Below are 10805 nucleotides of genomic sequence, written 5' to 3' on the forward strand. Positions count from 1 at the left end.
GGAATATTACTAGGAATGTGGTGGGATTTATTTGGTAACCGATTAATCGTCATGCACTAAGGTGCACAAATGTATATACCTATATTATAACTAATTAACATTCTCTGTGCCTTGGGTTAAAGACTTAGTATCGTAATGCAAACTTCTTTTCAAATTAGTTAGACAATTCATCAAAGCTATATATACTACGTTTCATATCTAAGTAAATCCCATGTTGAACCCTCTAATACCAAACAGCCCTCTGCATAGATATAAAAACTAATCTCCTTAAAATTTAGGGTATATCACATTCAGGATCAAGATATTCCTATATTCCTAAAAATACAAGAAACAAAAAATGACTATTTAATATCTTTTAATCTATAGATTTTGTCATAAACTTTAAGATGCATAACTATATTGCAAACTTACCAAATCCCTCAACGAGCAGTGTATATTGGTTTGTGAGATCCATTCATACATAGGGGAAGTTTCTCCTTGCTGTTAAGGGAATAAAAGAATGCTTCATCACATGCTCTCTTAGCTGAAACCTTGTAATCCACCGGAAGAACATTGGAATTCGATTTGTTTGTATCAGCGACACCAGTCTACAACAATGAACAAGTTAATTAAAATTGCATGAATAATTAACATCTAAATACAAGGCGTTGTCCATAATTTAAACACTAAGATACTCGTATGGGCGGAAAAGATCGAAGTCGAATTAATACTAGTGAGAATAGCCCTGTGAACGAGGCTACTCTGCATCTTTCCCGGTTTTGAAGCTACAAACGAAATTGGGGTTATTTTAGAAACAGAAGAACCCTGTATCTCTAGCTTATGACAAGGCAATTGAAGTCTCCAAATACACTAAGAGGATGACAAGTGCAGTTTGGAGCATAGGAGTTTTGTAATTAAAATGTGCACATACCAATAAGCATAATCTGATAGATAAACATTATTCGATTGGAGCACAGAAACAAGATCCTGAAGCAGTTTTTTGTCTTTGGTTCAGGGGAAGCCTTTCAGTTACAGTTGAACGATGTGTGTATGCTTCTTTCACCTTCCCACCTTGTAACTAAAGGTAAATTATTCAGATTTTTCATGCAGCTTCTGTGATAATTTTACCTCCGAATTGCATAGTTTAACAGGTCTCTTCAGATGGCTACGAAATCATATTTTCCTCTGCAATCAAAGAGATCACAGCATTGGTTTCGGTTTCTAACTGCACTTTGGAATATAAAACCCCAAACTCAGTTTCACAAATATACCTGAGTTCAGGTCAGGTCCAGTATTAGAACATTTCCCAAAGTTAATTATTAAGCCAATAAGAATATAAGCTTATATCTGTATAGACTTTATGAAATAGTTTACAAGTGTATAAGGGAAACAAAAAGATTGTTCAAAAAAAATGCACCAACCTTTATAACTCTTGGTTATGGCAAAGCAATTAAAGCATGAAGTCTCCAGACATCACCAATTAGCACTGTAGAATTGAATTCGAGAAGTGCAAGAAACAAGTACAATCTGTAAACAAAAAATGTCATGAAGGATTTATTGCTCCCAGAAAGAAAACCCCTTCTCTCTAATTACTCTTCTGGTCTCTGGTTTGTGAAGAAAAGATTTTTCCTTCTCAAATTTACTTGGTTTAGCCTTGTCTTTCTTTCTCCACGTATCATGTTCCACTTGATTGTCCTGTAAATCTGTCACCCGATCTTGTGTTACCTGTCTCCCATAAATCCATGCCTGAATAATTTTTTCTGTCTTCGGTTCGGGAGCAAAGCCTTTCTCCAGCATTTCTACATAATATTTATGTGCTTCCTCTAGCTTTTCATTCAAAAATAGCCCATGAATCAGTACAATATACGAACTACGATCATGGCTGACTCCATCTTCTCTCATTTTATTCCATATCTTTAAGACATCATCAAGCTGGCGCCAACGGCAGAACTTTCTTATCAGCATTATGTAGGTCTCGATAGTTGGACAGCATCTGAGTTCTCTCATTTTGTCTAAAAGCTCAAATACCTCTTCTCTGGTCCTTAATATACGAAAGAAAGCATGAAAAGTCCGAATTGTAGGTGATAGACCCCGCTTCAACATGTCATCAAAGACTTCTTTAGCTTCGTCCATTTTATGAGCTTTGCACAGAGGCTTTATAAGGGAGTTGTAAGTAACAGCATCTGGGGTAACATTGTTGGCTTCCATTGTTCCAATGAGATTGACAGCTTCTTTTATGTGCCTAGCTTTGGCAAGGGCATGGATGACTGCATTATAAACCTTCCTATCAGGAGTGATGTTCCTTTTCTTCATCTCGTCAAACAGCTTGAGCACCTTGTAAAGTTTAGAAGTTTTTGAATAGCAAGATATGATACTCGAATAGGAGATGACATCATACCGGATTCCTCTCTTGCTCATCTCCTGCCAAATTCGGTCTGCATTACGTGTGCTAATGATTAAATTGCACCATCCATTCAGAATGATGTTAAAGCTTTTGGTGTCAAGTGGAAATACATTCTTATTGCAGAACAACAAGTGCTCAGCATCTTCTACATTCTTGTACCTACAAAGAGCAGATAGAAGGCCTTGAAATTCTTCTAATCCAACTTGAAAGTTAAACCTTTTATGAACATAAAATGTGTTTATAGCCCTTCCAACATCATGCACGGCACAATATCTCCTAATCATAATCATAAGAGTTTGAGGCGTCACAAGAGATGGACCAGTACTTCCGCCTCTCATTTCCTCAATTAAGGCCCAGGCAGTATCAAACTTCCTCATCTTGGCAAGAATAGAGATCATTGAATGGTACTCGCGAACCGAATGAGCATACTTGGGTTGCTTGCCAGCCCACAAGAAGAAAGTGAAAGCTGCTTCCCAATCGTTGCGAATTCTTGAAAGGACCTCCACAACCAGCTCCGAGGATGCTGAAACACCGCAATGTTCAAGCTTGTGCTTGATTCCAGATGGTCCAGAACTTGGTTCATGAATTATATCCAAAATGGTTTTAACATCTTGGGCAAGAAGACCATCACCCCTTAAATCTAACTGATTACAATGGGAACCAATCTCATAATTCTTCTTGCCTTGCTCATCATCCTCATCATTACAATCATCATAATCACCATCATTAGAAGCAGTTAGTGACTTATCCAGTCCTAGAACAGGAGCATCAGTCACCCCAGAGAATCTTATTGAAGATGAAGTACAAAGTAGCCTCATTGAGAAGCCAAATTCAGGCACAGCTGAATAAGTGTCAGGGCTTGAAGAAGGGTTTCCAAATCCGAAACCAGCACTCACGAGGGGATGCTGAACTCTGTGAAAGTAAGAAAAAGGGAGTGAACTGTGGCTGATGCACCGTGCCATGTCAGAGAAAAGAGATAGCTTGGACCGAGCTCTGATCATGATTGAGAAAATATCAAACCCCACTTCAATTGGCTTCTCAAAGTTGTAGCTCAATGTGTTTGTCAAAATGCTCCAGAGAAATGAAAAGCAGGCTGCAAAGAGCAGCTAGTCTAGCACCATCATCAAGAGCCTCCAGCAGCCCTCTCACTGTGGAATCTCTCACCTGCGAGTGTTGCAGGTTTGTGGCGGGAAATGGCCAAAGACCGAAAATATGGACGAACAGGAGGGCACTGGAAAAAGTTAAGAACGGGGGAGATGAAGGTGATGGTGGCTACAGCAAGTGATGAAAGTGTCCAGTGGCAAGAAATCAATGGCTGGGTTTGTTTTCCTTCTGGGATGTATTGGTTACTGGATTTGATATTTCAACATGTCCTTGAATGCAAAGAACTTACCAAAATGGTCAAGTCTCGAGGCTCTTTTTGCAAACACTTTTACCCTACAAGCAAAAGGTATTTTTTCTTCAAGATGAGAAAGCACTTACTGGTTCAATGCCTCACAGTGACAGCTAAAACATAAGACAGCCAGCAAAAATTTAATTCAGATTTAACAAGGCTTTATACAAATTTAGTTCAGATTGTATCACTCAATATAAGGACTGGCTAGATATAATATCGGAAGTGATAGGCACAACAATCATGGTACAGTCACATGCATAAAACAACTATTAAATAGTGAGTGACCAGTTTCCTTAGTATTATGAGTCCATACTTGCACATATATTTTTTTAAAAAAAAGACAACTTCGAGAAACCAAAATTTGCTTCCAATGAAGTTAATTATTAATAGAAATACGGTATCATAGCAGACCAAGCACAAAGCCTCACTAACTATTTATTTATTTCTTTTCCAAAATGCTTATTTTATTATTAAAAAATACGGTATCTATAGCAGACCAACTTATGATACTTTTAAAAATTTCTTCACCATTTGTAATATGGTTTACGCAGAGATGAATCCAAAAAAAAATTGGAGTTAACTAATCATCTGACATTGGAAACCATTTTATATATTGTGTTTTGAATCCAAGAGATATACATTTTGAATACATTAAGTGACATTACTAATTGTTCTGGACCTGGCCAAAGGCCCATCAACGGCTAACCCATACTATCAAGGGTCTCCTCGGGTCCCTTGCGGCCCAAACCCGGATTCCCTACTACTCGCAACGAAATTCCATCCTAACGGCTTTTTGGATTCGAATCCAGGAAGCCCCACTCACTCTATAACAACCCCCAGAATCCGGAATTCGCAGCCAACCCTCACCTACAATATATAAAGGGGAGCTCCCAGCTCCCCTAGGTATTCTCTGATCCATTCTGACTTGAGCATTTGAGTGTCATTGTAGTTGACCCCCACCCTTGCTGAAGAGATACTGACCAGAAACCATCTAGGCCGTCTACAGCAGTTCCAGATTTCCCTAATCAAAGCTCCTAAGAATTAGCTTAGTTAACTAATATGTGACAATGATAGAGAAGGGAGCTCCATATGAACTAATTACTACAGTTCCAACTTATAGTAAACTCAATGTACACACTCTCTATATTATCAGACACTATAATTTACTTGAGGATATTTCTGCAGATCAACTTTGAACATGTGTTACTATTTTATTAGGCAATCCTTTCTTATGCAATTATCAATCTTTCTTTCTTTCTTTCTCTATACAAAACCAGATGTTAAGTCATCAGGTTCACTAAGATATAAGCTAAAATGTAAATGTAAGTAATAAAAAAGGCATGAAAACCTCAAGTTTAAGTTTGTAAAATATAAAATCCGAACTGTATGAGTTATACTCATTCACAAATTGTCAAGTTTAAGTTGCTATATTACTTAAGAAATTCTTATATAGATGCCAAAGTATCCTCAGCATATTAGTGGTTAATGTATGTACCAAATAACAGGTAAAAATAATTCAACTGCCATCAGTCATTTACTAGATAATATATCATGAATAAGAAGTCTTATAAAGGAGATGAAAAATATATGCAAAGAGTTTGCATGCCTTAAAATTGTAAGGTAAATTGGTTTACGCAACACAATTTTTTGACAGGTACTAGAATGAAATGAAATTTAAGTAATGTGATGTCTTTATAAAGTCAACATCAAACCTTGAATTCTATGGAAATCACAGATGCAAGGGTTGAATGTCCATTTTATCAGATGTATTATGAGCAAATTAAATTTCTATTGATAGAAGAGCATCAAGTAATTTGATTACTGTTTTCGTTAAATAAAATTTCAAGCTCAACATAAAGGGAACAAGCCATAAACATATAATTTATCACAGGTTCAAAGTGTAAAAGACATACTTCCAGAAAAAACCCCTTACAGCTAATATGCCACAATTTTTCTTACAAACTTAATAAATTTAGCACATAACTAATATTAAGAGACATACCTATCAATCCATTTGATATACCCATAGCATATTGATTAGATTTTGTCCAAATCTTTCCATAAGATATATATAATGTTTTTTCAAAAAATAAAACGGTGTATATAACGTTGGCTCATTAACCAAGTTTCTTCACAAGCTATTGAGAGCTACAAGTTTTGTCAGAAACATGAAATTGAAACCAGTAACAGTTGAGATGAAACCAAAGCAACAGCATACACCGTAATTCACGTCAACAGAACAGATCCAAAATAATAAATTAACAACATTAATACCTTGATTTTCCAGAGCCACTAGGACCACCAATTCCAACCATGACAATGCCCTCTTTTTCTACCTGTAGTACTTGCCACCTTGGTCAGATTTCCCGTAAATAGACTGAAAAGTTTGAGTATTTGACAACCACATTTTAGCAACACAATACAAATTTCATGAATCATGAAAGAAAATTACACAAGAAATTAAGTAATTATTTTATGAATCAGTTTAACATGAAGCAAACCCTTGAAACTATCTAACTAATACAAGGTTAGCATTGGCTGACGGCTCTGTGTGTTATGGTTAACAGATTGGCTTAGAGCATGAGAGAGATTTGCTCTCGGTATAGGTAAGAATTTCTCTGACCACGCTCACTATCTCAGATTTTAGAACTATATCAGATTGAAGAAACAAAAAATCATGAAAATTTTCAGAACAATATCAAATCAATAACAAAATTTCCAAACAATATCAAATCAATAACAAATAAATTCAGAACTGTATCAGAATTCAGGCAAATCAAATTCATGAAAAATAAGTTATCTAAAAAAACCTCAGGAGGGCAGTTCCAGAACTGTTTTGCTAGAAAAGGGGAGTTGAGGGAAGGGCGAAAGCGAGTCGGCTGCTTGAGGGTGAGAACGACGGCGAGCGTACGGCTTCTTCGACGGTGAGAACGAAGGTTGGGGACTGCGGGGTCACTAGTGAGTAGAGCCCGCCTTCTTGGTGTTATCATCGTTCTGCTTCTTCGTCGACATTGAAGCTCAAGCTCTGAGCTCTGAATGGGGATGATTGATTTGAGTCTGAGCAAGTCGTGACTCGTGAGACGAGACGACTACTATCATTTGGCGGATTCACAACATAAACGGGAAAAACACAGGAAACATAATAATAATAAAAAGAGTAAAAGGGAAATAGGTCTTAAACCTTTTTTTTTTGATATTTTTGTTTTGATCATTGAAAAATGTTTTTAAGTCTTTGACGTAGTATTTGATGGAGAGATAGAGATTGAAAAATTGAGACTGAGAGACAAAGATTAAGAAACAAAGGCAGAAATAAATTTCAATATTCTGTTTGGTGCAAAGTGGGAGACAGAAATTAAAATAAGAATAAAACTCTAATTTAATTTGTATAAAAGGTAAAATTAGAATTAATTAATTGAAATGAGGTTATTTTAGATTTTTAGGTATAAAATGTTATTAAAGTTTCAGTCTCTAAAAATTTCAGTCCCCTGTGTCCTCACTTTTTGGAGGTACTGAAATATTAAAATTTTAGAGACAGAGACAGAAATTTTAGTACCAGTCTCTGAGCCAACAAATATGATATTGAGTCTCAGTGTCTCAATCTCTGTCCCAGTACCTCAAAACAAACGCTACCTAAAAGTTAGACGGATTAGTACCTCCGTCCAATGCTTCCGTCAGACCTAATGGAAAGTGCTTGTCACGCGTACGCGTCGCTTGGCAGACTTCCCTCTCATCCAACGGAAAGTGCCTGTCACGCGTACACGTGTGTCACGCGTACGCGTCACTTGGCAGACTTTCGTACGCGTTGCCATGAATTCTCCACTTTACATGTTTTTTTCCCATTTCTTTCAAGCTATTCTTGCCTTTAAAACTTTAAATTACTTAAGCAAAAAAATGTTCTATAATTTTTTTAGTACCGTTAGTACTCTTTAATTTAGTATCATTTTGAATTATAAATTTTTATTATTTATGACTCTTTTGTTACTTATCATTAGTATATAATAAAAACGAAAATAAAGTACGGTGGAAAGTATAATAAAAACAACAACAAAAAAACGAAAAAAATTTCATACAAACATAATATATAATAATTACAACCAACAACAAATATCATATGAACAAAAAAATTATAATAAGTAAATAAAATTTATATAAATAAAACTAAATAAAAAAAATAAAAAAATTTATACACAACATAAATATAGTATAATAAAAGATAAAAAAAATTTATATAAACAAAAAATAATAAAAATATTATAAAAATTAATAAAAATAAAAATTTATATTAATAATAGTTGTCATATGAATAAAAAAATACGATAAAAATATAACATTAGAATACTAAAAAATAATATTAAAATATTTATCATATAAATAAAAGAATACAATAAAAAACATAAAAATCAAAATATGAAAGAGAGTACTAAAAATAATAAAAAAAATTAAAATATTTACCTTATCGTGATTGAAACAAATCTAAAAGATTTTGATGAAAAAAACATTTGGAACGACAAAGAATTCCTGTAAAAATTATATGATTACTTGCATCATTTTTATAGAAGAAAATGAAGGGTAGAGTTGGTAAAAAAAGGAATAAATTTCTCATCTAATTTTCTCAACTGTAATCAACCTTCCCCAACTTAAACGCAGAAGCTAGAATTTTTTGCTTCACATGAACGTACGTTCAAAGGTGAAAGCAATTCTGGGTTCAGAATTTCACAAAGTTGCCAAACATAAAAATGGGACGTTCAAGACACTCAAACGGACTTCTCTCTTTCCAACGTGAATCTCAAACACACCCTAAATTGCTAAATTTAATTTACTTTTTTTCCATTTGATGCCTTGATATGTTTGTTTAAGTGATTTAAAGTTTTGAAGGCAAGAATAACTTGAAAGAAATGAAAAAAAAGCATGCAAAGTGGAAAATTTATAGAGAAGTGGAGAAATCATGGCGACATGTACGCATGACACATGCCGTAAGAGAGAAGTCTGCCAATCGACGCGTACTCGTGACAAGCACTTTCCATTGAATTAGAGGGACGTTTGTCAAGCGACGCGTGCGCGTGACCTACGCGCACGCGTGACAAGCACTTTCCGTTGGGTCTGGCGGAGGTATTTGAACGGAGGGACTAATCCGTCCAACTTTTAAGGACGTCAGGGACTTAAAAGTATTTTTCAACGGTCAAGGACGAAAATGTCCACAGAAAAAGACCAGGGACCTATTTGTCTTTTACTCTAATAATAATAATTAACTATTTTGACACTAAGAAGAGGAATGGATCCTCTTAATTTTTTTTAAGAGTGAACTACTAACTTGGTCTTAATTTATTTCTCATAATGACAACGCGACCCCTCACAATAAAAACGATCCACTTCGGTTACTATCCTCTACTTTCGTGACACAAACGCGGTTTCTATAGGTATTTTTCCGTCAACTCTGAACAAAAAATGCTACTGACGTATCAAGTTCAGAAATGAACAGATGCCTAATTGTCTCTAAATTTAAATTGGTTAGAGATTTATTTGTCCCTATTCTTTAAACAATATCTTTTTAAATTTTTTTATTCACTATATTAATATTTTTTTCAATAAATTATGAATATATAGTATAATAAGTAGAAACTAATTAATAAATTATTCAAACTTAAAAATATTATTTATTATGAATAATTTTCAAATATTATGAATATATATTATAATAAATGATATTTTTAAATTTGAATAATTTATTAATTAGTTTGTATTTATTATACCATATATTCAATAAAAAATTAATATAATAATAAAAATAATTTGAAAAAGATATTGTTTAAAGAATAAGAACAAATAAATTCCTAAACAATTTGAATTTAGAGACAATTAGGCCCCTATCCATTTTTGAACCTGACACGACAGCGTTTTTCGTTCGGAGTTGACGGAAAAACACCCACAAAGACTGTGTTGTGTCACAGAAGTAGAGGACAAGGACCGAAGTGGATCGTTTTTTTTTTGTGAGGGATCACATTGTCATTTTGAGAAATTGACAGGGACTGGATTGGTAGTTTACTCTTTTTTTAACAACTGAGGAAGTAAGGTATGATTTCTTGCTATTAATTTTATAAGTGGGACAAAATAAAAACATGAAAGAGAGTAATAAAGAGTTAGAAATCACACTTTATTCTCTCAATTTTTTTAATAATTGAGAGTATCCATTCCCAATCTAATGGGATTAATTTTGGATATCATTTTTAACCTATACAATAAATGAACTGATTTAAAATGAATTAATTTTAAACTAATTTAAAATTAAAATTTGCACTAGATACTATTTTTGAAATGATACTGATATCAATAAAAAAATATCATATCATTTTAAAGAAAGAAGAATAAAATATTACCACTTATTTAAATCTATTAAATGAATACTAATGGTGTTATTGTAACATTGTTATTGTAACGTTATTTTATTAGAACGCTTGTAACAACGATTCAATCAAAATTTAATCAAATAAATTAGATATATTCCAATTTATGCAGCATTTTATTACTCTATTTTTTATTATTTTCTTGTCAATTTGATTAAAAAATGGATGCAAATCAATTTAATACAAATTATTTTTTAATTATTTATAAAATTTTAATTTTTCTTCTAATCCAAATATGGTATATAATTATTAATTTTATAATTCTATCTTTTTTATTTTAGTTAATTTTTTACAATTTAATTAAATTTATTTAAAATAATTAAAAATAATTTAAAGTTTAAATTGAAATAAAAATAAGTATTGGAGTGACAAATTTTACATTAACTTCAAATTAAATCTTATAATATATAGCCTCACAAATACTTATGTGGTATCTTGTGAGACCCAATATAAAATGAAATTAATATCAAGCATTGGAGATGCTAAAAAAAATTTAATTTTTGACAAACCGAAACTCAATATTTATTTTTGACAAAATATCTCTAAAAAATATATTTAGTTTGACAAAATAAACTAAACATTTGGTCAATGAATAATTTTCTTAGTCAACTCTTAAATTTTTCAT

General features: G+C 33.2%; 1 protein-coding gene across 6 annotated transcripts; it reads right to left on the bottom strand.

Annotated features, from left to right (window-relative positions):
- Positions 1-227: 227 nt before the first annotated feature.
- LOC107639545 (Tetratricopeptide repeat (TPR)-like superfamily protein) lies at positions 228-6908 on the bottom strand. 6 transcript variants are annotated; one of them, XM_016343076.3, is made up of 5 exons: positions 6590-6908; positions 6054-6156; positions 1401-3820; positions 911-1164; positions 228-587 (listed from the first exon to the last, which is right to left on the bottom strand). In XM_016343076.3, exon 3 carries the CDS (start codon positions 3382-3384, stop codon positions 1534-1536), a length of 1851 nt encoding a protein of 616 aa, XP_016198562.1. In that variant the 5' UTR covers positions 3385-3820; positions 6054-6156; positions 6590-6908; the 3' UTR covers positions 228-587; positions 911-1164; positions 1401-1533. The 6 variants fall into 6 exon arrangements, with proteins under 6 accessions (XP_016198562.1, XP_016198561.1, XP_088341627.1 ...); XM_016343075.3 differs by having other exon boundaries at positions 1401-3889; positions 6590-6903; XM_088485501.1 differs by having other exon boundaries at positions 911-1250; positions 6590-6889.
- Between the last annotated feature and the right edge of the window lie 3897 nt (positions 6909-10805).

The sequence above is a fragment of the Arachis ipaensis genome, chromosome B4 (genome assembly GCF_059453495.1).
Source record: "Arachis ipaensis isolate K30076 ecotype BB chromosome B4, ASM5945349v1, whole genome shotgun sequence".
NCBI lineage: Eukaryota > Viridiplantae > Streptophyta > Magnoliopsida > Fabales > Fabaceae > Arachis > Arachis ipaensis.

What these genes read in the sequence shown, in the direction of transcription:
- LOC107639545 (XM_016343076.3), bottom strand. Translation starts at nt 3,384, where the DNA reads ATGATCAGAGCTCGGTCCAAGCTATCTCTTTTCTCTGACATGGCACGG.